This window comes from Macrosteles quadrilineatus, unplaced genomic scaffold (assembly GCF_028750875.1).
Source record: "Macrosteles quadrilineatus isolate MER2022 unplaced genomic scaffold, UCM_ALF_1.0 Scaffold_3__2_contigs__length_128488019, whole genome shotgun sequence".
Taxonomy (NCBI): Eukaryota; Metazoa; Arthropoda; class Insecta; order Hemiptera; family Cicadellidae; genus Macrosteles; species Macrosteles quadrilineatus.
In genome coordinates this window covers 103,302,813-103,329,760 of record NW_026542596.1, presented here as the reverse complement: position 1 = coordinate 103,329,760, position 26,948 = coordinate 103,302,813, and the positions used below count along the sequence as shown (strand labels likewise).

The 26,948-nt window shown below is 34.3% G+C and overlaps 1 protein-coding gene across 2 annotated transcripts in view; it reads right to left on the bottom strand.

Annotated features, from left to right (window-relative positions):
• Positions 1 to 8,021: 8,021 nt before the first annotated feature.
• LOC128990965 (zinc finger protein rotund-like) overlaps positions 8,022 to 26,948 on the bottom strand; it is a 250,005-nt gene continuing 231,078 nt past the window's right edge. For both annotated transcript variants that reach the window (XM_054413649.1, XM_054413650.1), the window contains one exon: positions 8,022 to 10,560. In XM_054413649.1, the coding sequence (XP_054269624.1) occupies positions 9,478 to 10,560 (1,083 nt within the window). In that variant the 3' untranslated portion in view covers positions 8,022 to 9,477. The remainder of the gene's footprint in view (positions 10,561 to 26,948) is intronic.

Sequence of the window (26,948 nt, the reverse complement as noted above, 5' to 3'; positions counted from 1 at the left end):
TCTCATGGTAAGACTTAGGCCCGGGACCGATTTACTTTTTCATTTTAATGTCCCCAGAGGCCAAAAACACCATTCGTTCAAATTTTTATATATGTATATATATATATATATATATATAGATTTATATATATATATATGTGTCCGTGAACACGATAACTTGAGTAATTTTTATCCGATTTTGATGAAATTTGGTTTGAAGGTGTAAGGCGGGATAGAGTTCGCGATCCAGCATGATCGGACCATGGGAACAGGGTTTTATGGGGGGTTTTATGGGGTAAAAATTGGTTTTTCTCACTTTTTACCCTCAAAACACAAAATTTCCCAATTTTTCTCTAAACCGTCTTAAAGAGCTTAAAAAAACAAACAATTCAGTATATCAAAGTGTTTTTGTACGGTTATTGGTTACAGAGAAAACTAAAAAAATTGTAAATTTAAAATTCCCATGTTATTCTTATGGAGAATATTGTAAAATGTTGTAGTTTGCTTGTTTATGGATATATTTTGATCAAACTTGGTAAATTTATTTATTTTATAGTAAGCTATCAATATTTTACTAAAAACACACTACTTTATTAGTTTCCTTGTAGCAGCAAACCTAGGTACTCGTTAAACCTAATGTTATTTAAATAGATCAATTGAAAATCAATTCGGCCAAATGGAAATTCGCTTAGACGGCAGGTTTGCTGCGGCGGGGGTATTATTTTGTATAAATATTAATCAATTTGTAAAAAGTTAAAATTGATAAATGCAGGATTATACGCAAGTAAAAACACTATGTTGAGTCAAAAATTGATGCTTTTGGATACTTTTTTGTGAATCTACTGCTCACGCAAACTACAATATATGACTAGTCTTGTCAGTCGTTTTTATCTCACCCCGAGAGGCGTGGTAACCAATTAATTCACTAGCACTGAGTCATTATTGCTTTGGTGGAAACCCTTTTAAAACACGCTTTATAAGAGTTAAAAACTGTAAAATCAATATACCACTATAACACCTTTTAACTTAACTAAACAAAAAAATATTTATATTCGTAGTCGGTATGTATTTACCAGAACACCGTTACTCCACTGTACAAAACTATAACCCTAACATACCACTAAACACATTTCCACCTTAACGTATTAAACAATGCTAGTGTCCCTGTTGCTCGAATTCGAGTAATTTCTAAGTATTACGGGAGTTATTTTAAAACGAATAAAGGTTATAATTTCTGATGACTTTAAAAGATAAGACTCAAAGATTATGGAAATACTCAAGTACATAACAGATCGATATAATCAACGTTTCTTGAAATATCTTATCATTTTTCAAAAGCTGATCTTTTTTTGAGTTTTCTACAAATGGCCTAAGTCATAGCCGCATTCGGTTGTCCATAATAATGATTACAAATATATAAAAAAAAAACATTATTTCTATTTCTTCTCCTTGGGGGTGTCATAGAACTTTCCTATATTTCCATAGTTTGCAAATAGGCTCTTCCAATCACTACTAAGAAATGCAGCGTAGTGTTAATTCAGTTTTCTTTTAAGTATATCAAATTATCCAGGCTCTCTCGCTTTTTCCGTTGTAATATTTACGCAAACCCAAATTCAAATAGTAAATGTTTCATTTTAACCAAGTCAGTAAATATTTGTAGCAAACTGTTAAATTGGCAAACTTATTGACTGTTTACAATTAACATGTTCTTCTTCTCACTTTAAATTTCTGACAACAGCTGGAGTTTCATAACAATTCTTGTTTCCCATGTTAATCTTATGGAGAAATACGAAAATTTAAAGGGTCCCAGGGCATCACTCTCTAATTATTTCCCTGAAAAGAAAGTTTCCTGCACAACTTCACGTTACGCTCTTTCCAATGACACCAAAAACATGTCAATCGGTTCAGTAGTTTCGGAGGAGTAATTGTCAAAAAAAACCTGCTTGCGTATTAAATAAGTAAAGATATGTTTTTGATCATTGTGCATTTGCTTGAACGTCTTTTAACACATTGCGATTTTCTAAACTAGAAAACTGACCTACGACTAGACCACTTTCAACTTAGCTCGATCAAAAAAACTGTTTATACTCGTGCTCGGTGACTATTACACGCTCTTAATGAACCTGAATAGAAACTTGGAGCAAAAACTGAGAAAGACAAGTAACGATCAGCTGTTTTGGAAATACGAGAAGCGGACAATGATGCCAAGGGTGGGGAAGCGGCCTTGGGTACTTGAAATCCGTCAGATGGCTTAAACAACTCAAAAACTGTACCAACCTTGCCCCTGTTGTAATATCAGATGCCTTCCTACATCTGATAGCCTTGTGTGGGTTTATCATAATGAACTAGATTTGCTAGAAAACACGGGAAATATTAATTCTAATGGGGTGTGTACATGTGTTATACGATTGGCCTAAATACACGTAAAATTACATCAGTTTGAAGTCACTTCTACAATAAAGTAGGTTATACTATTGTCAAATCACAGTTTGGGCCCAGTTAAGTACATAAACGTTGGTCCATTTTAACCTGATTGCAAAAGCTATACAGAATGGAGTATGGAGCTAATGAAGTACCAAAACTTAAGTCGCTGTAATATGCAGTGGATTGATGACGTTATGCTTATTGTTTAATTACGTCATTTTATCAATCGTTCCCCTGATAAATCCCTGATCTTTGGGCTTTAAAATGATGCAGACTAATGAAACAGCTGATCTTAGTCACTAGCAAAGCTACACTGATTATCCCCATCGATCTCTTAACAGAGATCGATGCTTATCCCACACCATTCTACATTAATTCTTCACTCATATTTGGGTTGACATTGATAATGAAAAAATAATACTGATAATGCAGGCGAAAAATATTTAAATAAAGTTTCATCAACGGTGGTTGAGAAATATTAGGGAGTGTTTTCATTGATTTTGTAAATAAAGGCCACTTTGGATATCTGGAAAGTATTTTTTTTTTTCAATTTAAATGCATTTATTTGTTTTAGTTATATTTAATTATCAAAATATATCACAAAACCCAGTAATATCATGCATACTTCTCTAAGCTATATCGTTAATAACTTTACAGCTTTATGGACAAATTAACCTCTTCAAATTAAATCCAAAATTGGTAATGCAAATTGTGTACGTTAAATAAATAGATTTAAAATTAAAAAAATAGTCGACGAAGTTTAAACATATCATTCCAAGAAAGGTAATTTATTATAGTAACTAAGGTAACTATGGTGTTAACTAAAGAAGTAAAATATAATATTTATTTCTAAAATAAGTTAGATAACATTTGTCCATGACATAAAGCTTTTGTGTAGCTCTTTCACTATGTAGTCAGGTAGTATTTTGTTGCTCAAGAAAACATATTTTATACCACAAATTTATGCTATGGAGATATTACAAATTTAATTTCAAAAAGACTTTTTCACCCTCATTTTTGTAAAATGGGTTATTTTGGTTATTTTAGTTAACGTCCATATATTTATGCTTACAGTTAATGTTGTGAAGAAAAAACATATTTTTTGGACAAATATACATGCATAAAACCATAACAATAATAGTTATTTATTTTATGAACATAGACTAATGTAATCAGTACATCTTACGCCATAAAATGTAACATTGAAACTGCTGTTGTAAAACAATAGGCAATTAAATAGCTATTTACATTAGGTCGGCTAGGTTTTACTAAAGAACCAAGTATTTTCATCAGAGCATTGTATAAGATGTAAATAAAGAATTATACATATTTAGTCTCTGCATTTTATAAATCCTATCTTTATACATATTAGCGTCAATGACAGTCCAATAGGAAATAAACTTCAATTTGTATAGGACTTTTCAGTGGTGATTGTGTTACTGTTTACATATTATTTAGTATGATTTTACAATAAATCACATACTGAATTAAGGACTCACAAAATGTGACCTAAAAGTTTAACACTGCATTTACAATAGATAGCCATTTGTACAGATATTTTAATCTTCGAGGCATTGTTTTTCACAGCGACATGTATCTCGTAGGGTTTAGTTATACCATAGATAAAAGGAGTATAAATGTCTATACTCCTTTTATCTAAGGTTATAGTGTAAAAACAACGTGGCATTTCACGTAGCCTTATTAATTTTATGATATAACAAGGTTAAATTTTGTTTACATTGACATTTTCTAATATTTAAGCCTATAAAAGCTTATGGGATTTTTTGTGTAATATTCCACTCTATATATTTATTTGTAGTGGTAATATTTAGATTTTTTTGTAGTACAGTAGTAATATTTGTCTGCACTGTGATAACATGTTTCTCAAAAGAGGACAAACGTAAAATATGTACTTTGCCGTACTACTGCATTTAAGTCTGTTGAAGGTTCCAGCATGGAGACAATAAGTGAATTTTATTTGGGGCAGCATTCCCATTTATTCTTGCATTTTTAAATAATATAACATAAATTACTTCACAATGTGTCATTTGCTGTTAGAACTAAGTGGCAACGAGTGTGTATCTCATTTGAGTATTAACATGAACCTCCCTTCGTAACATTTTTGAAGATTCATACTACTACTGTACTTTGAACGATATCCAAGTGAATCCATTCTTCCCAATTTCTGCCATTATTCAAAGCAAATTCTCAAACAAAGTTTTAACTTACAAAATATAAATAAATATACTTACAGCATCTAACCGATTTACTCATGAAATGAATTGCTGAAGAGTGGAATGGTTTTTCTGTGTCTTCGTTAAATGAATTAAACTTATGTCTTATTTTAGTTATAGGGGACTGACTTAGCACAAACTATGCCATCAAAGGACAATCATAGGATGCGTGCTGTATATATGTGTATATGTGTCTCCGTAAACGTGATAACTTAAATATTTTTTTTCCATTTTGATGAAATTTGGTTTGAAGGTGTAAGGCGGGATAAACTTGAATGAGTAAATGAACCAGCATGATCATACGATGGAAACGGGTTTTTACGGGGGGTTTATGGGGTAAAAATTGGGTTTTCTCGTTTTTGACCATCAAAGCATAAAATTTCCCTATTTCTTTCTACAACAATTTAAAGAACTTAAAAAAAAATAGTATATCAAAAGTGTTTTGTGCGTTTATTGGTTTCAGAGAAAATTCAAAAAATTGTAAATTTAAAATTCCCATGTTATTCTTATGGAGAATATTTTAAAATATTGTTTGCCTGTCTATAGATATATTTTTATCACACTTTGGCAAATTTATTATTTTATACTAAGCTATTAACATTTTACTAAAAAACACATTTTATTAGCATCCCTGTAGCAGGAAACCTGGGTACTCGTTTAACCTAAGGTTATTTAAATAGATTTAATTGAATATCGATCCAGGGAAATAGAAATTCGCTAATTGTGCATGTTTGCTGCAGCGGGGGTATTTTGTTATTCAATATAAATAACAATGTTCCCAGTATTGATATTAATTGTAAGCTAAAATTGACGAAAATTTTTAGGATTATTTTAGATGGACGGATAAAGACTATACTAAATAAAAATACCAAAAACATTGTACTTACGATTCACATCTGTGCTTGGCTGAAGAAGCCATACCGTAGCGTGATGTGCTCAGAAACAGAAATATTGTTCTCTAATTCCAAGGTCAAGGCACTTGTCTATCCTGTTATCAGTGGCCAGCTGATTTAATTATGCCCAATTAATTTAATAAGGAAACATTCCACGCAGCTTTGTTTATATTATCAGTGGAAACACGTCCTAACGAGGTGCTCTTTATTTGCCAACACGCTAGTGGAAATTGGCCTTGGAGTAGAATTTGGATCCAGCAAGGAGACTTCATTTCAATATAACATCTCAAGTATATGTGTATTTTCTCGTTCGTAACTCTAGTAATTTTATGCATGATTATTAGAACAGAAACGGTTTGGATCACAAACATAAAACAAATTACGTCACTGACCCAAATGTTTATACTAGTCGTAGCATCTGGTTTGTACAATTTTTAACCGTTCAAATATATTTTGTTTATGAACTTACAACTGTTTGGCCTCTCAAAGATTACAAAATTTGTTTGCAAGGTCAAATTGATACACAGAAGTAACATATAAATTTTTAATATTTTCCTTATTTTTTTGGAATTACAAACACAAACCTATTTGATACAGTCAAAATTTATAAAAATTACTGACTCTAAGGAGGATTGTGGAAGGGACTTAACGCTCTTAATGTAATATAAAGAAATTGCTTTATATTCAATGGAACACTATTTGGATTGCTGTGTAAATTTTATTTTTTATGTTCCATTTAAATATTAACAAAAAAATGTTTACTTAAGGGCTAGTGAAAGTTTGCCTATGTTTTAGCGAATTTCCCTATAGGGAAGTAGCTATTACCGTAGGTCTCATGGTAAGACCTAGGCCCGGGACCGATTTACTTTTTCATTTCGATGTCCCCAGAGGCCAAAAACACCATTCGTTCAAATTTTTATATATCTATATATAGATATATATATATATATATATATATATATTATGTGTGTCCATCCGCACGATAACTTGAGTAATTTTTGTCCGATTTTGATAAAATTTGGTTTGAAGGTGTAAGGCGGGATAAACTCGAACGAGTTCGCGAACCAGCATGATCGGACTATGGGAACGGGGGTTTACGGGGGGTTTTATGGGGTAAAAATAGGTTTTTCCCATTTTTGACCCAAAAAAAATAAAATTTTGCAAAATCTTTTCAAACCATTTTGTAGAGCTTAAAAAAACAAATAATTTAGTATATTGAAGTGTTACTATGCGCCTAATGGTTACGGAGAAAATTCCAAAAAAATGTAAATTTTAAATTCCCATGTTATTCTTATGGAGAATGAGTAAACTGTGTTGTAGTTTGCTTGTTTATGAACATATTTTGATCAAATTTGGAAAATGTTTTTATTTCTTACTAACTATTAACATTTTACAAAAAAAAGTTTTACCCTCCCTGATGCAGCAAACCTAAGTACCTGTTAAAATAATTCTATTTAAATAGGAAATAAATGTTAAATTTTTAAGTAGACATTTTAGTGTAAATCCAATCAGACATATGGAAATTCGCTTAGTCTGCAGGTTTGCTGCGGCGGGGGTATTTTATCTATATAGTTACTTTTCCAATATTCGTGATTTTATGACAACTGTATGTTGTAAACGTTAATTGTGAGTCACTTCACTCTTTGCTAAAAAACCAGAGTAAAATTAATAGTCTTAAGGTTGTCCATTTAATTTGGTTTTAATATTTTTGATGTTACTATAATAATCTACATGTGATATAAACTCACTCAAGCGCTGTATTTTAGCTGACCCTTGAGGATGTAAAAAGTTTTAGAGAGACATATTTATTCTATGGCTTGGAGTAGAATTTGCTATTAGAATACACACCTATTTGATAGAGTATTTGAATGTATAATAGCGTGTGTTATTCATGTAGGCCTTCTCATAAAAGATTCTGATATGCCCATAAAACCATTAGTTCTATTTTTATTTCATAGAGGCCTATCAGTTTTTATCAAATTTATAATATCTATTCATATCTTTCCGTAGTTTATTATATTTTGTTAAAGTGTTTGGTAAAATGTGTAAACAAATGTAGGTGTAGGCCCAAACAGAAGTTTGGTTAACAAAGTATCTTTTAATTTACACAAAGGTTGTCCTTTGGTGTATAAATTGAATAAACAGATCTCATTTCTTTTTTTACAATTGGAAAGATGAAGTTTAGTCATCAATTGCAACAACACCTGACGAACCATAGTTTACTGTTATTGCCTTATATCTACACTAGACATCCTATTCAAACGGCTCAGCCATTTGAATATAAAGCCAGTGTAGATATTAAGTCAATGCTACTGTGAAGTGTAGTTGTTTCCGAACACAACTAGTCTTGATGATTAATAAAATGACGGACTGCAAAAGCTTGAATATAAGAGCCTGCTTGATTACCATAAAGGAACATGTTTAAGTATATATAAATCTCAAATGTTCCTATACTTTAACCATTAAAACCAGGTACAAAATAAAACACAGGTTCAATACAAAAGAAGAAATTATATTTGGAAATATAAATAGTCAGAGTCCTCCAACTTTCGTTTAGTACACAATTAACAGAGGCGATAAAAAAATAACATTCGTGGAGCTACAGAATGCGAGTGTATCGTAACAATCAACCGGGAAATTAACTGAGTTGTACAACGATTAACAGACAACTAGAACACAATGGAAACCTGCTTCTATTCACTACATCCAGTAAAAAAATTGATCACATTAACATTTCCGAGAGTCAAAGCTTCGCTAAGCTAAACTGGTAATTCTTCAGACATCTCGCCCAGTGTGTCTTCAGCAGACTACGAAATACAGTGTTACAAACAAAGTACAGTTTACATTTATATTGCTTTTATCACTCAAACTACATTGAAAACTGTCTCATTATAATAGTATAACACAAGGTTCGACCCCTTTAATTCCATAAGCATTCCCTCATAGGCATAAGGAGCGCATTAGGCATATCATTGAAAGAAGACAATACCAACACATTATTTTTGATAATCAATTCAGGTTATATATTCAGGATTGACAATAAAAAATATTTTTAGAATTATTAAAGTAATTTTCAACAATTAATAACAAACAAGACTTACGTATTAAAAACTAACAAAACAAAGATTGCATGTATAAATTCCACATCCTATAAACTTAAATGGCGGTTAATTTGAACTGGAACCATTCAATAATTCCAATCAACTTTATTCAAATGGATTTAAAAGGTTATATCTACTGTTTTCTTCCATGTTAACACTTAAACATAATAAATTAATACATTCGAAACTACATCTGCTGGAGACACACTCATAACACAGGGATAAAAACATGACCACTCTGTCAAACGGGAGGTTACAAACGTAAAATATACTTAGTAAAATGATAAGTTGGACGAGTGACGACGTTTCAGTCCCGGCTCGGGCTCACAGTATCTCGCATTACAATGCATAATTACAATATTTACAGTCGACAATATTAACAGGAACAAAATGAAACACGAAGCGACTGCGTACACAGCGGAAAACGTAAACAATCGACTTAACAAATAATCTAGTCTTAAATATAGCTAAAATAAATCACAATCACTTTCCCGGACTCGGGGAAAGATTTGGTTTCATCCAAAGTCCGGTTCCACTCCAATAAGAGATGCAACCGGTAACTGTACACTAGTTCCCCTGTACTCGCGATTTCGTTTACGATTTATTTGTGAAATGTACACATAAATTACACCATAAGTTAGTCTCCCGCAATCTCGCACTCGAGAGGGTAAACTGGCAAGAAAATATCACTCTGTACAACAACCCCGTCAGGGCTCGGGTAATAATTTATAAAATATATTCTAAATGTACAGTTTTTGAAACTGAGAACCAACAAATCCGAGTTCAGTCGAACCACCCGTACTCTAGGGGGAGTCCCTATCCCGAGTACGAGTAGGGGGCGTAACATTATTGGGTCTTGTCTTTGAGTCCTGTGAGGATGTGCTCTGTGGACATGAGTGACGGGGCGGGCTGATGGGCGTAGTTGCGTATTTGGTGCAGAGAGATGAGTTGATTAGGGAAGCTGTTGGAAGTCATACTCTTGGGCATCTCCATAGCCACAGAAGTCTGCACTCCCCCGGCCAACCCTTGGAGCTGCGACGACGAGGACACCACCTTGGAGCCAGGGAACGCCAGCGCGTTGTAGGACAAGTACGCTGGGGTCCGGGGGTCGGAGATCTGGTGGTGGTTGAGGTGGTGGTTATGATGGTGTGTGGGCAGGCCCATGGACTGTATAGGGGTGAACGCCGACGCTGAGGAGGTGACAGTCTTGTTGTCGTGGTAGTTGACAGGACTGGCTGCCCCGGGGGTGGGGGGCGGTGCCGACGGCGCTCCTTCGTCGCCGTTCATGTGCTCCTGGAGGAGTCCGTTCTGGTGGTAGTCCTGCTGATTCATAGCGTCCACCAGGTTATTCGCCGTATCCGGAGACACCTTGGGCCAGTAGTGAGGCGTGTCGAAGGTGACCCGAGGAATGCCGATGATGGGAGGTCGCTTGTCAGTTCTCTCCGCGTGCTTCTGCATGTGCTTGGTCAGATAAGTCTCCTGCGTGTAGCTCTTCCCGCAGTATTGGCAGATATGAGTCTTGAGATGCTTGCTCTCCTTGTGTTTGGGGATGTGCTCCAGCAGCGAAGGCTCGTCGGCGAAGCACTTGTAGCACGAGTTGCACTTGTACGGTTTGTCCGTCTGGTGACATCTCGAGTGACTCTGCAGGTTGCTCAGTTGACTGAAGGCCTTGTTGCAGCCAGGGTGTCGACACTTGTACGGCTTATCTCCTGTGTGCGTCCTGATGTGTTGTTGCAGATGGGAGAGTTGGGTGAACTTGCGTTGGCAGATCTCACAGCGGTACGGCTTGATGCCGAGGTGGATGCGCGTGTGCTGCGACAGGTACGAACTGTTGGCGAACGTCTTGCTGCACTGCGAACACTTGTAGGGCTTCACCTCGCGCATGTGCAGCTGAGAATGGAGCTGCAGGTCGGACTTGGAGCCGAACACCTGTAACAGAACACACAGCCATGAGCAAACAAACATTACATCTAACATAACAGGTACAAAATACAATCTGTGTTTCTAAAACAAATAAATAGGTATCCAACTCTCATCAATAATTTATTCTTAACAATTTCACCTAACAGCCACTAAATATAGGAGGAAAATAAAGAACGCCTTGTATGTATGCGTATACGCGTATATGCGTACAGGTGTATGCGATTAATTTTCTATTTTGAACAACACAAATATTATTTACAATATACCTTCAAAAACAGCATGAATCCTATAATGTGCTACGGCATACTAAAATAACAAGAATTGAAAAAATCACTCGCATAATTTTGTTAAACTTTTTTCCACTACCAAGAGCTGGGAACAGAAAAAGTGACAGCTTTGATAAACACACTGTTGGATACGGAGTTTGACTTTGATACTAGACTTATCAACTAGAATGACATCGCTGACAAAATGCGGGTTTGACAGTTATTGACAGTTCCGTTATGACGAAACTACACATCTGACATAGAGTCATCAATTAACCGACGTTCTGCGCCCGCCCGCGGATTAAGTCATAAATCGCGCCGTGGCCGTGGCGGCGCAACTGAGGCTATTTGTGCCAACTTAATTAAACCGTAAATTCACGCAAATTCATCAATCAAAGTTTAAAATATGCCGGAAAGTGGGTAGGTGTGCGAGCAAGTGGCGATTATATTGAGGTAGCAACAAATTACACAGATTTATTCATTCATCAACTGATGTCGGGGTGTCCAGGTACCGGTAACGGGTTTATCGGGAACACAGGATGCGTTTTGTGACGTAGGTCTTATGCATGTTTAGAGTCATATTATTGAGTCGAACGTTGTTGTTGTCCACAGGAAAAGGTTCGTCAGTGCCTTGTTAACCTCCGATTTCCATTTGCCTTGGAACCAGTGTTTGAATAAAATATATAAACTACACGTGAATACTTAAAATTATGTCCTTAAAAGATTAGTTACAGGAGATGATTTGGAAGAAAAGTAAAAAGTCCTTAGAAGTCTACCGACGATTTGCCCACTTGATACGTTTAAAACGAATACGTACCGTCACACGAGGTAACGTTTACTCTTTGAGCAGGACTTTGTATAAGATTTTCATAGTTTAGGTTACATTCCGGATTCCATGTGTCCTCGTCCAGGCCACGGTCGAGGCAGCGACCCTGAGGCAGAAGACACAGCGTGAAGGTTTGATTGGCCAGAACATGTCGAGTTATGAATGAAGCGCATTGTCAGCTTCATCCAGCCTTGAGGCCGATTATCCGGGAGATCACGGTTGTCCTTCAAACCACACGTTCATCCATTCACCGCGCCGGCACCGTGTCACGGGCTCAACCGATTTTCACATCCACGGAAAGTTTCTCCGGGTTGCCAGCTTCCAGAGGCTGCGGTCCCCTAATCTTCTTATTTTCAATTTAAACCGTACTCGAGGCTGACTGGCACAATCGCTCACACTCTCAGACGTGCCTCCGTCTCTTGTCTGGACACTCTGGCTACTTGCTACTTGTTGCCTTCGTCGCTTGTCTGTTGACTGGCTTGTCTTCGTCGCCTGTCTGTTGTCTGGACACTCTGGCTACTTGCTACTTGTTGCCTCTGTCTTGTCTTCGTCGCTTGTCTGTTGTCTGGATACTCTGGCTACTTGCTACTTGTTGCCTTCGTCACTTCTGTCTGTTGTCTGGCTTGTTGCCTTCGTCGCTTGTCTGTTGTCTGGATACTCTGGCTACTTGCTACTTGTTGCCTAGTCGCCTCTGTCTGTTGTCTGGCTTGTCTTCGACGCTTCTGCTAGCTGCACTAGAACCTCCATTGAGTTTGACATGTTTCTGGCCCAAACAACTAACATATAGGATTCTATTTTTTTTTTTGTGTTTAGAGTATACTTTCCGCCGGGTACCCCCTTACTTCTGTCTGGTTTAGCATGATATGTTACTTTCATTAGTCATTTGCGTTATCTGAATACACTTTAATAGTTTGTAGCTGTTGCCTGTATGTGTATTGTATGTCCCCTTCACTGCTTACATATTGTACAGTGGCTTGCGGACCACTGTACGTATGTACTTCTACGAGTTGCCTGGCTTTATGTTGTCTGATGTTATTGCTTATTCAGTCACACCTCGATTACCCCTTTATTAGTCTGGCCTCAATGTGAACCGTGTGCAACAATTAAGAATCTTCACAAACTAGGAAACGAGGATTGTAAAAGTTGTTATTTATACCGCACATTCCACGCCGTTTCCTGTTTTCTCAACCATGAATGACGAACTTGGATGTTTTAATTTGAGAGGATTGTAACAACAATTATACAGTATTGTTGTGTCTATAATTATGAGTTTAACTACGCTTACTATTGTTGTAGAATCACCTGTGTCGTAAGATAATAAAACAAATAGATAAATTCAAAAGGTTCGAAAAGCAATTGAAAAAAATTAACATTTACCAGTGTAAAGGGAGGGAACTTAAGCCCTTAATTTGTTTTGAAGATTTAATACCGAATATGACAAAACCATAATAAAGGTAAACATAATTAATTGGGAGTCTGTCTGAAAGTATATTAAGGAGTAGAAGAAATTGTCTAAAACAAAACAAACGTATTTAAGTGAAACGCAATTAACATTTAGAAAACCACTAAGCAAATCAAATCCAAGGAAAGCATCTCCCAACGCTCACCTTTTTACATAAATATGAGTTAAATCGAATGATGTCTTGCCAATATCTACTCGAACGTTGCCTAGTTTTATTTTCAATCTTAGTTCATTAGCGTCAAGGTGCGACGAGTTGAGACACAACTAATCTCGGAAACGGATTGCTAGTGCTCTAATAGTTCGAAATGACTTTGACATTCACATGCGAGTTGAGCAGTTTCACGGAAAATGGCGGCGGCTTGCGTAAGACGATTATTCTGAAAGTGACACCGTGTCGATGAGTTGACATGCCGTGACGAACCGTTGAGGAGTGTGGACAGTTGAAATACCACAGCACCGCAGTGAACTCGACCATCGGTATTCAGCATAAAATGAGAGGGAATCTGGGAAATTATTGATTAAGGAGTGAGATCGTTATTTCTTACATACTCATCTCAGTGCAACGTTAATGAATACACCAATCAAGTAAACAAAAAAGATGTACAAATTCTACACATCACAATTCGTAAACAAGGCTAATTGTTCTCAAAGTGTGTTTGATTGTTTTAGGGCCATTGAACTAAGGATGCAATAGGGTAGAATCGAAGAGTGAACGATCCGTTGCAAAAACTCGACCATCGGTATTCTGGTATTCAACATAAAATGAGAGGGTTATAATCTTCGAAATTATTGATCGAGGCGTAAGATGTCGTTATTCCTTACATACTCATCTCAAGTCAGTGAGACCTATCATGTAAACAAAAAAGATGTACAAATTCTACACATCACAGTTAGTAAAATTGAGAATGTTCTTAAAGTGTGTTTGATTGTTTTATGGTGTTTGAACTAAGGATGTAATAGGGTAGAATCGAAGAGTGAACGATGCATTGCAAAAATATAGGAACTTACTTATACTAGTAACTTCCTACGATATCTATAAATCGACTAAATGCGATTTAATTTCTCTGTTCTTCACAAAAATGAACCCCAGTTTGAGAATAGCATGTTTTACACACAAGCTAAGGCAAACCTCGTTGGCGGCTGTTGAAAGATCGCAACTGGTTTCGATGCCATCACACATTAGCACAGCTACAGGGTGCTATGTAAATAGCGGCCACCGCGGTAACAGCTCGGTTGACAAACGGAACCCGATTACTCTTATCTGCCGTATTTATCTAATATAATGGGGAAACTAGGAAGGACAATTATGCAAACTGGCTCCGCCTGTGGGCGGGACTACGCCCCACTGGCGACGCGTGGCACATCCAGGTAATCACTGCAGTTCAGGTACTTAGATCGCACCGTTAGAGAGGTTTGTAGGCACTCAGCTACTGATGTTGAAGATTTGCTGCGAGTGCTTTCGAGATACATTCTGTTATTATTTTAGTTAATTTATTATTTTGGTCCTTTGTGCCGGATTGTTAATATAACAACGGTTCCTGTTAAAGGGAACATTCATAATTAATTATCGATGATTTTTTTTCGATACATAGATATTTTTTATCCGATATATCGATATTGACGAATTTATGCATATCAGCTGACAACTACGATAAATAAAATATTGTTCAGTATCAACAAACGATAAAAAATATTGTATTGAAATTAAACTGTTCTAAACTAACCAAACTTGCTATAACATTTCGAAATTCCGTTTGATATTCCCCACAGGCCTTTTCTGTTATCAAACGAAATGTTGAAATGGTACAGAAAGTTTGGTTGGTTATGTAAGGTTAGTTTAGAACCGTTTCATTTCTTAATTCATATATATTATTTTTGCCTAAACAAGATAAGTCAATTTGTAATTCAAAAGTGTTTGAAGATATTATAATAGAAGGAATATGGATCGTAAAGGAAAACAAAAATATAGATAAATCGAAAAATCATAGATAATTGTGAAAAACACATATTTACGTTAATTTTGCTAGTCAACCAAATGTAGACCTAATTAAATAGTTGTGGTAAATTAAACTGTACGCTATAATTTGTTGAAATCAAAACTTAAATCTATATATATGTATGTTCAAAACTGGCATTTGTTTGAAAAGATTGTTAAAGTTTAGTTGGATATATTTTTTTTAGGCAGTTGAATATATATTATTTATCTGAATGGTTAATTTGATCAAATAACTTAAACAACTGAGCAATTGAATATTAGGCCTATTATTTAATTAGGCCTAGTTATTATGTGAAAATGTGTTTGACCTAGAATGACCCGGTCTTATATATGTGGTCGAAATCACATTAATTTAATTACTCAATAATTTGTCGGGCTTATATAATTTTTTTATTGGAGATTAATATTGATTTTTAATGTTAAAATAGTAATATTTATTGACATTATTGCATAGTCACGAACTAGTTAGTTTCTGGGTGTTGCCAAAGTTATTAAGCAACTATGTAGTAATGGTCAGTAAATTATTCTTGGTACGTCTCAAGTCAGGGCGAGTGCCAGGGAATGATTAAAATAACAGCAAACTTTGTGCAAAAGCCGCGCCTTTTGACCAGTTGTTTGGGCAGTTGTAAAAACATAATGCGAAAAGAATTCCGTAATGTCTGGGGACATTAAAGTGTTACTGGACATTAAACGAAATGTGCTCTCCATTCAAGCAGTTTGGAAAATAAGCACGCCTTAGTATTAATGTCTCTTTTATAAGTCCACAGGAGAGTTCAAATTTGTTTGTATAATAATCTTGAATATAAAGGCTATTTAATTCTTACGAGTTAAATTATGCTAAAAAACTAAATATTAAGTAAATAGCAGTATCGTCATTCATATAAAGTTTAGCTGACTTACGAGTTGTGTATTGGTGTTCCAGTGTATAAACTTAAATTGTAAGTGACATTTAAACGGACCTATAAATACCTAACATACAAATTAACACTATTTTTAAGCTTTCATTTAATATAGGTTAATATATAGCATTAATTATGATCACTTAAATTCAAGCCATAATGAGATTACAAGAACACTTCCATTGATGTCAGGTTATCCTATAACACAGTCTACTTTTCGACCATAGATTAGATTATAGACGAGTGTTATGTTTTCTGTACAAATAAAATTCATTATTTTTACGTCTGCAGCAAGTTTTAGAAATGTTTAGGTTATAAGGTAAAGTTTTCAGTAATAAACTGGCGGAATATTGAATTGATATGTATGATTTATCAGTATTAAAGGAGGATAAACATATTTTTGTTACTTTATTACAAAGTTAATAATTTTTTTTACTATGATGTTACCTATTTAATGTAAAATATAAATTACAATTTATAGATAGGTACTGGAAAAGCTACTATATCGTGAAAATTAATAGCACAAATTATATACAGTGTGAAAATTAAAAATAAACTATTAATTAAGGTACATACCTTTATGTCATAGTTCTATAAAGTGTGGTGAACCCCACGACATGTTTCGTCTATAGGCCTACATAGGCATTGTCAGGTGGTCCTTCAAGAACGTTTCGTTCATTGTAGACTCGTCAAAAACATTCAAACAAATACACATAAAAGACTACACATTGTACGAAAAACATTTAGTTGGCCTACCGTGAGTCGTGTTTTATGTGTATTTGTTTGAATGTTTTTGACAAGGCTACAATGGACGAAACGTTCTTGAAGGACCACTTGACAAAGCCTATGTATAGGTGAAACATGTAGCGGGTTTGACCTATATTGAACTGTGGACGTAAAGGTATGTACCTTAAATAATAGTCTAATTAACAGTAAAGAGGCTACACACACAAAAATTAACTAAACAAATCCATGAAGGGTGAACAATTTTGGCATTGTAAAACAACCGTATATTAACAGTACCATACAGTTTAAATTAGTCTTTAACAATACCTCTCAATCTAAAATATATCATTCGGGGTAATCGATAAAAGACAGGCAACAAGACGAATTTTAACCAAAATATGTGTTTTTTGGAGAAATTCCTTAGTAGCTAAGGTTTATTCTAAAACCAGTGTAAATAATTAAAACCCCGGTATTAATAAACAACAAAAACACTTAGTGGAAACAGCATAATAGGTCTCTTAGAATATTAAAAGCCCTACAAATGCAATTTATATTTAAATAAAAAATTAAGCACGAAAAAAAACCATTTCCAATCATTACAATCATTCATATCACCCACTAAAGGGTTTTTTCTAACAATATCAATTAGAGCAGAGGGTTAAACGATTGGTGTTAAATCTAACTAAAATAACTCAATGTCAAATGTTTTGATTGTAAATAACATTACATCATTAACAATCTCACTGGTGTTATAGCCAAATAGCTAGATATCAAAACAGCTCTTGAACCGCAATTATCATGCCGTTTAGATATCAGTTTATCTCCTAAACATTCCTACGTTGAGAAAAATACACAAACAAATCATCCTATCGCGAATAAAATTCATTCATGGGTGTTGGTGGTTATGAGACTTTTAACATGACACCCTGTAATTTTATTTGTTATACTTGATCAAGGGTATGTTCGATGTACTGTATTACTTGTGTGATGTATCCAAACTATACAGTGTGTCCCACGTGTTTCTCAAATTGATTACGGAAAAACGGCTTAACGTACAAGGATGAAATGAAATTATTTCCCACTAAATCGATCCCAAGGATTAACGTAAAAATAGTTTTAACATTTTTCCGATACAGGGTGTGCCAAAAACTGAGGGTGACTAGTTCGAATCTCGGAATTTTCAAATGTAAACATATGTCATTTTATACAATATTTTAAAGACATTTAGTATACAATCATTTTGGCGAAAACAGAAATCAATTGTATTTTTCCGTTTCAAAATGGCGGCAGTTTTTTTATCAATATTTTATAGGTACTCTGTGTTTTGTATACCAATGCACTTAGCCTTTCTCCGGTAGAATTTTCATACTAGTTTTGAAATTAGATTCACTGTGATATTTTACAAGTAAAGTTTTTTTTATAATCAAAATTAAAAAAAAAAAATATACAACTAAACTTGAGTTAACACCACATAAGATGTTAACAAGAACAACTAATTAGGAGACACAACGTTATTAAACAAACACAAATCGCATTTGTTACAAAACAAATTCTAGTCGAAGATATTATCTGCGGGTATGTGGATGTGGAGCGACCAGTCAAGGAAGGCAAGGTTAGGTAATTATACAGCTATATAGATTATTGAGCCGTAATAACTGGCTGGGTCGACTACTACACTAGCTACAAGTTGTTGGCATTTTACTTTCAAACAGTCCACTACATTCGCTTGTTCCTTAAATTTTTGTTTAGATAATTTGTGATTTTTCTATAATTATTCCAACCCGACTGTCAACACAGAAATTACTATATTACAAACCTAAAAACATTTTATTGTGATGCTCAGTACGACAACAATAACGAAGATATTACAAATGCCAGAGATATAAAACGGGCCATTAAAGAGCAGAACTAAGTATCAAGCAGGATATTATAAATTAATGGTAGAACTGTTAATTTTCACTAGACGTGTTCAAAAGGTACAAAGAATGGGAGTGTTATAGTTGTTTCCAAATATGATAACGCAAAAGTACATGTGTTATTTATTTAGTGATCAATCCTTTTTACTCAAGTGAAGTAAATATTGAAATAAAATAAAGTCTGGTAGATAATATCGTTGTTTGTGAAAAAGAACTTATAAGAAAATTAGTCCACTGATGTTACTGTTTTTCATTCAAATTAAATGACTTACAAAAAAGTTGATGCAATTACATTACCGAATCAAAATTATTACACACACCATTAAAAACTTATATGGATTCAAATTTTAAACTTATTAAAACACGATGTACAAAAAATTCTGAGGTAATACTGCATACAACTTTAACTGTGTAATGAGCTGTAAAGCAAACAGGATCCTACAAAGAACGCATTTTCCAATGACGCAAACAAACTCAAAATCCCACATGGAAAACATAACTCAACCAGTCGTGAGTTTTGCATCGTGATTTTATATTGGAAAATCATATGACGTTAAGTGACGTAATAGTTGAGGTAAAAGAGATTTCCTTGCTGGAGACGTCAATAGCTTTGGTCAGCTGTTTCTGCATGTGACCTTGACTAGACTGATATCTGCCCTGGTTCATACCTCGTAGGTCAAGTTGGATCTTATAATGTTAAGGTTTTAAAGTTAGAAGTTTAAAAACTTATATAGTCTAATTGACTTGACTTATGAAGAGTGTGTAAGGTCCATCCGTTAAAATGAATGCATTCAATTGTCAATCGTTATCTAGTGTAATAATTGTGATAAAGTTCAATGCTAACCTAAAACTAAGTAGTTACGAAAAGGTGAAAACTCCATTTTTAAATACAGTCAAACAGTTTTGTCCCTGGGAAATGAATATGTTAAAATAAGTTTTTTGTATTGTTTAGTTGTTAAAGAAATGTTGGGTAAATACTGAACAGAAACTAGGGTCAGAGGCTAAGGAACCCTTGACGGTTAAATTTAATAAGGAAATAACTGAATCTATCCGAATTCAATTGATTTTCGTTTCAAAACTGTATCCATGTCATAATGTTTTTAAATAAATTTGGGGTGTTTTGTATCTGTGACCTGATAAAAGAAACTTATATTTACCAATCGTTCATAAAATGTTAAGTAGTCTAACTACTGAACAGAAACTTTATCCAAGGTATAGGTTAAGTAACCTTTCACGTCAAAATATTTCACGACAATGCTACAGTATTAAATTCAATGTTATCAATAAAACATTAAATAATTGTAACTAACCCGAATTTAATGGTTTTTCATAAAACAGCCATATAGCCATATTCTTCATAATCCAGGTCGGTGTGGATTAAGTACGATGAAAATAATAGAAATGCGTAGATCTTTGCTAGTGACAGTACTATATTTATAGTGATGTCTAAACTGGAGGCTGCTGAATCTACTATCGGGGTTCCAAACTATGAAAGTTTTTGACTTAATAACAACAACTTGTTAGTTTTGTTATTATGTTTTGACGTATTCTGAACTCCGGCCACCACTCAATACAGGAAGTAAGGAACGCACGAGTTTTGCAAGTACCGTTAACAAACGCGTGAGTGCACCACGCGAGGTGGTTCATGAAGATAACTAGAGACGATGGGAGGATGTGGTGGGAACCTTAAACCCAAACCTCTGGGTTGGTTAATGTGTGACTTACCACATGGCAACCGGTACCAGGGCAGCCACCACAACCGCGGAAAATATCTGCGAGGTACGTGGCAGATGTCCTACTTACTGTAAATTCAATGGTTTACAAAAATTATCATTTTGGGCTTTAATTTTAAATTTGGTAAAATGCAAGGGGTATCGAAACCCGAAACCTTTCGTAGAATATATACCTACTACCTATTGGATTAAAATTTGAGTTGAGAGAAATTTAATTTACTTGGATTACATTAGATATACTTAATTTATACATTATAAATTCTGTGGAAGGTGAGCAAGGAAAAAAATCTTTTCCTTGTCTGTGGTTCGTTATGATGAATATATATGTTGTTCAAAGGTTTATTGCGGACATTTTCCATCACGATGGAAAATGCATACAGTATACAGATATACAGTGCATATTTTTTGACTGCTACCGTAGTGTATTCCAACTTAGGTTGGGCGTTTGTGTATTGTTAGTTGTAATGTGTTAGTTAAGTTTTTTCACCTGAGGACGGGATCAGATTCCAGATCCCGTATTGTTTTTTACCATCAAGATAGAAAATGTCCGCAATAAACCTTTGAACAACATTAACTCACCATCACCAACAATGAACTTCAAACAAAGAATATATACGTGTTTTTGTTTAAAAGCTCTCCATCACAAAGAATAAAAATAATTTATGTCGTAATCGAAGTAAGCTACATATCCCTATTATCGTTAGTAAGCCCGTATTCAAGCTTAGTATGTTCCTGATGTATGTGAAATTCGACATTATTACATCAGTCGTAGTGGTCGAACTATTAATGATAACCAATTAAGAAAAGTCATTAAAAGTTGTCATTTCGCAGATGCATCATAAGTTAAACGTTAATAAGTAATAAGTTGAATCTACCCCGCTAATAGACAATGTAACAAGTTCAGGTTTCAGTAAGTCTTTTGGAAAGAGCCAATCAGCTGATTTTAAGAATATTGTTCAACTAGCTGTTGTACCCGTGCTTTGCAACGGGAAGAGGACACAAAATAGAATCATTTTAATCTTTACATCTGTTGCATATACTGTAATAGTTACACATCCGCCAACGCTTTAGAAACAAAATTCAACTTTTATAGCCTTAATAGAAACGTTTAAGTTATATGACTTATAAATCTGGTAAGTAGTGGATACCACCATTTTGGTTTTGATTCATTTTAAATCTTGTGTAGGCTGATATGAGAAAAACTTCAAAATAAAACATTGACATACATGATTTACCTTCATCTTACATATCTTTTAATTTATTATTGACATTTCAAATTTCAATTTTGAAGTTGCAAAAATACTACGGTAATTATTAAATTTAAATGAACATTTTTTAAATTTCACTCTTCTTTATATTAAATCACAAATCCTTCCATCTTCAGTTTCTTCACTCACAATAAATCATTAGCAAAACTAAGTCAGCTGTTATAAACTTTAGAAATATTGCTGTGCCTTATCAATAGATTTTTGAAATATTAAAGAAACTATATCTATAGGTACTATAACAAATTTTAAACAAATAATTTAGCATTAAAAACAGCAGACAAAACTAGTATGATTATCAAAGCATCAAGGACTAAAAATGTAATAGCAAATACAGTATTATGTTTCATTGCATCTCTGATTCTACTCTACAAAAATATCAACAAACAACTTAATATACAAACTCGTTCTTTTAATCAGTTCCATCGTCCATTGCCTTTACATTTTCACACTTACCATTAAGTACCTAAACATAGTAACAGATATTTCATTGATTTTAGAATCAAAAGAACACTGTGTACTGCTTAGTCTTATGATATTTTCCTTGGTTTAGGCTAATTTAATCAGTGGTGTGGTAAAACACAAATAATAAAAGTATCAAATAAAGTAAATGTGAAGTGAAAGCTATGTTAAGATAAAATAAGAGTATTTTGTATTTAGCATTTGATAATTAAATATATTGTATTCAATACATACAACAGATATTAGAAAACAAAAATCAACGTACAATTTAGTTATTGATGATATTCTTTAGTTTAATTTAAGCATAGGTTTAGCAAAACACAATAACTTAATTTACCAAAATATACATATATAAAACAATGTGAAGTGCAAGTTATGTTAAGTTAATCTAACACATGTTAAGCAGTTAGAATTTATTAAAAATAACCTCCAAATTCATATAAAACATCTATGCATTGTAATTTTAATACTGTTTCCATGAAAACATATCAATAACATTATTTTCATAACTTAGATGCTTTAAAAAATCCAAAGCAGAGCCGAAGTTGATACAGCAATGGTTATAGATTTTTTTCTATAGTCATTGACATAGTTTTAGAATAAATAATCCATGATAAAAGGTTAGATTAAAATAAACCTACCTCATAGTTATGGAAAATATTATATTTAATTCTTTGTATCAGCTGTCTGAAATCGTGAAATATGCAGTTCAGCAGTTCTTCTTGTTTACATTTAAATGTCAAAGCAAATGTAAACAAACATTGTTAGTGTTCTCATCACAGCCATGGAGACCAATCAATATTTACTTTTAAAATGTTCAGCTCAGAACTTTTAAAGCCAAAGGGGCAAAGCCTACGGTCAGTATCGAAATACGAATGAATAGTCCTATAATGGTCCTTGGTATGGTAGCTATATTTTTGTATTATTTAAGCCCAGTTGGTTCAGTAGTTTTTGCACCTATTAGTAATACACATACAGACACCATTAGATTTTTATATAATAGTATAGATATAGATTACGGGTTTTTAACTCCTATTTAAGAAATATCAAAAGAGAAAACTCACCCAATACTTCCCAAATAAATTCACTACAATTGCCAAAACAAAGTTGATCTGGTTATAAAACCTGTTACCGGTTGATATATCATTCCGCGTGTCGCAAGAATGTATGTAGCAATGTAGTTTCCGGCGAGTAGAGGCCGAAGTCTGAATCACACCAGTAGTCACTCACAGATGACTTGGGCTGAAAAAATCTCCTAATGGCGTCCTTCCGGTGACCACATCGGGCGGGAGAGAATTACAGGGTAGGAAACCTGTGACTTCTACACGAATCCTCCTGGAACCGGCGTAAACCACGGAAATTGGACGGCCCTGGTGGCCCGGCAGGAAATTTGTCCAGGCTGAGGTTCGGATTGGAATGGATTTGAGAGGATTGGTTAAAGTAATTAAAATGAGGAAATTGAGAAGGGTTTGCTATTGGGTGTTACTATAGTTTAACCTGCAATTAGCTATAGCCACTTCAAAAGTTCTGTGCAGAAACTTGTTGAACGTTGTCAAGTTATCTCACAGTTGCAATGATTTCCCTTCATGAACATATTTTTTCTATACAACTTGTTTTAAATCGTTAGCCGATAGATGAGGAGAGTCTTTAAAATATTAAGTAACCTTTCACAAGATTAAGTAGGATTTCAAAGGACTTTTTATAATTAGTTTTGAAAAAGTTTAAATTTGTATTAACCTTTCATTGGATGAATACATATACTGTGGTTGAAAACCATCACAACTCGAATTCGGTCAATTCTTCCTACTTGGGACACTATCTTTCGGTGGGAACTTGTATTTCAATCGCAATTACAGGGTGTCCACAGAAATTTTGTCATCAATTTCCCTGACTTTCCATGACTATCCATGGCCATTAACCATTGATTTCCATGACTCACGAACTTAACTCAAAAATTATAATATACCGTACACACACGAATAATACTGCCTAGACAAGTTATTTCACAGAAAATATTGAAACATGTATTAACAGATAACAATGGAGTACAATAGGTACAACAATGAACTAATACCAACTCAAAACCCATAAACTAAGATAACTGTATAAATTGAAATTGTCGTACATTTGTGAAAAATTCGGGAAAATGCTACAATAGTCGCGGTTACGGCCGACTAGAACATTGAAAGGTCCCCGGAAATCCAACCATCATTGGGGATTTCCATGACTTTTTGCCTATTTCCATGACTATCAATGGCCATAATTTTTTTCCATTACTTTCCATGACTATCCTTGACTTTCCAGAATTTGGACACCCTGAATTACTTCTTTCAAACTCGGAACTTCTATTTTCGCCCAGTTTCCAATCCCGAGAGTACCAGCTACACAAAGAAGACCCGCCCAAGGCCTCAGGCCCGAGATCTGTCTGGGTCGGCCTAAGGCCATTCATCTAGCGAACAAACTATAATTAGTCAGGCAGGCCATGTCCGCAAGGCCGCCAGGCGCCCGGCCCAAAACGCGGCAAATTTCAAAAGTTTATGGCCCGCTGTAAAATCAGACCATCAGACCCTGCCCCAGACGGTCTGTTTATAACAAAATCTGCATCGGTCGCTCTCCCCGGCTTTGAGTTGGCGGCGTTCTGCCCTGCGACACTCAGGCCTGTAAATCACTTTCATTTATACAACTTCTGTACGTGTAAAAAGCCCCGTGAATTGGGGTCAGGCGGATCGCTATGAAAAAATAGGGGCTGGACACAAAAAATGCTCGAATACGAAAAACAGGATCATAAAATAAAAGCATTATACAGTATAATTTTAAAAGTTACCTTGGACTGGAGAATGATGCAGATATTTTACGTTTTCATTATTTTTAATCTTATCTAATCAACGCTTGCATCTTGCATTGTATTATATTTATCACGCGGTTATCCAAAACATTATAAATGTATATCAAATGAAGTTTTTGATCTGTAGTTACATAAATAAATGGTGATAAAAGTGAATTCAAACTGTACTGGTCAATTCGAAGAATTTATAATATCCAAAGTTCTATACTGTATTTAGAAAAAAAATTGGTGAAACACTCTTTATTTTGTTAGGGAAACATTCTATTATTTCAAAACTGTTACAAAACATATTTTCAGACGTATGAATTAAAAAAAAAAACTTGGAATTTGATAAATTCTAAAGAGTGTGGATAGAAAAACCTCCAAGTTAGATTGATTCCAATGTAATCTACAGTCGCGTGCATGCAATGCTATTGCAATAATCCAAGAGCTGCAATTGCAGCGTTGTTATGTCGACGAAAACAACACAACTAAAATTGCGTGTCAATAGTAAGTGCTAATAATAACTCTTTGACAGGTTTATTAAAAAAAATATATATATTCCCTAGTTGTGTTTTTATCGAAGAATAAAGTATTCAAGTGGCCAAATAGAAAATTTGATTGTTTCATGTACATTTATTGATTGGAAAAAAATTACTTATGTGAAAATAACAAAAAAGCAATAGATTAGAATAATCAATTCACTGGGTTTACTACGATACAAAAAGTAAAAGCATTCATTGCTAATGGTCTCAGTAACTTTAAATAGCCTATCCAGTATCGTGCCAGTATATTTTGGCTAAATTATATTATAATGTAAACCATTTAAAAGATGAAAACCTATAAGATATTTTTAAATATCGATATTACCATTGTCAAAGGTAGAAATAATTGTATGGCTAAATAATAATTAATTAAAGACATCCAATGAAAGAAATAAACTTTAACTATGAACCTAATGTCTTGATAACGATTAACATTAAATAATCGCTACGCCCTTGAGGTGAAATCTTTATCGACAGACAACTCATTATCTTGAACTCTTCAAAGCTGTGCAGTTTTACAGTTAGATACAGATACTTCTCACTATACTGCACTCCACGCTCAGGTTCATCCATAGATGTCATCGAAAATGATAATTGAACGCTTGTAGTATTGTTGCTGGTCATAAAACTGTCTACTTATAAATTTACACTAGAACTCGATAAGTAGTTATTGATGTTTTGTGACGCTGAAAGAGCCTAATTGATTACACTTACTTTGGATTCAGCAAGATATCTCTTTGTCAAAGACTGCAAGAAAACTACAACTAATAAAATTACAAGAAAACTTTAGAAAAATTGTAAGTCTTTGAAATTGTTTTATAAATTATTCGTAAATAATTTCAACAAAACTCTACAGAAAAGTGTATACCACACCGAAACCACAGCAATAAGATTATAAATTGTATATCATTCATATAAGTTTCATTTTCTGTTTAATCCGATTCAAGGGACACAAAATTGACAAAAGTTACTAAAACGTTAGCAAATGCAGAATTTAAGCCAGAAAGACGGGAATTAAAAACCTTCTCAAATGTAGGGTAAATAAAGTCCTATTGAAATGATCCTACGCTTCTCAGTTTGATTAAAAGTAAATAAACAAGTCTGTAAACAAGAACGTCGATAGACCGGATGGCAGTGTAAGCTTAGGTAAACGGTTATAAAACAAGTCATTGAGCACCGCAACGAACCAATTATACACTTGTACCAACTGAACTGAACCGGCTCTCCACTGATGTAGGTACAGTATACAGCTGCAATCACTGCAGAATCTGACGTTAGGTGAGTAAAAAATCAAATCAGAGCCAACATTTAATTCATGAAGTTGATGGTTGATGAATTAAGAGACGGCAATTCTCATGCAAACTCGAGTTCCCTATGCTGGGTTTGTCTGTCGATAATAAAAACCCTTGCAAACCAGAAAAATGTTCTTTTCCTACAGCCACCTGACAAAGTTGGCTTCCTTGCACTGTTTATA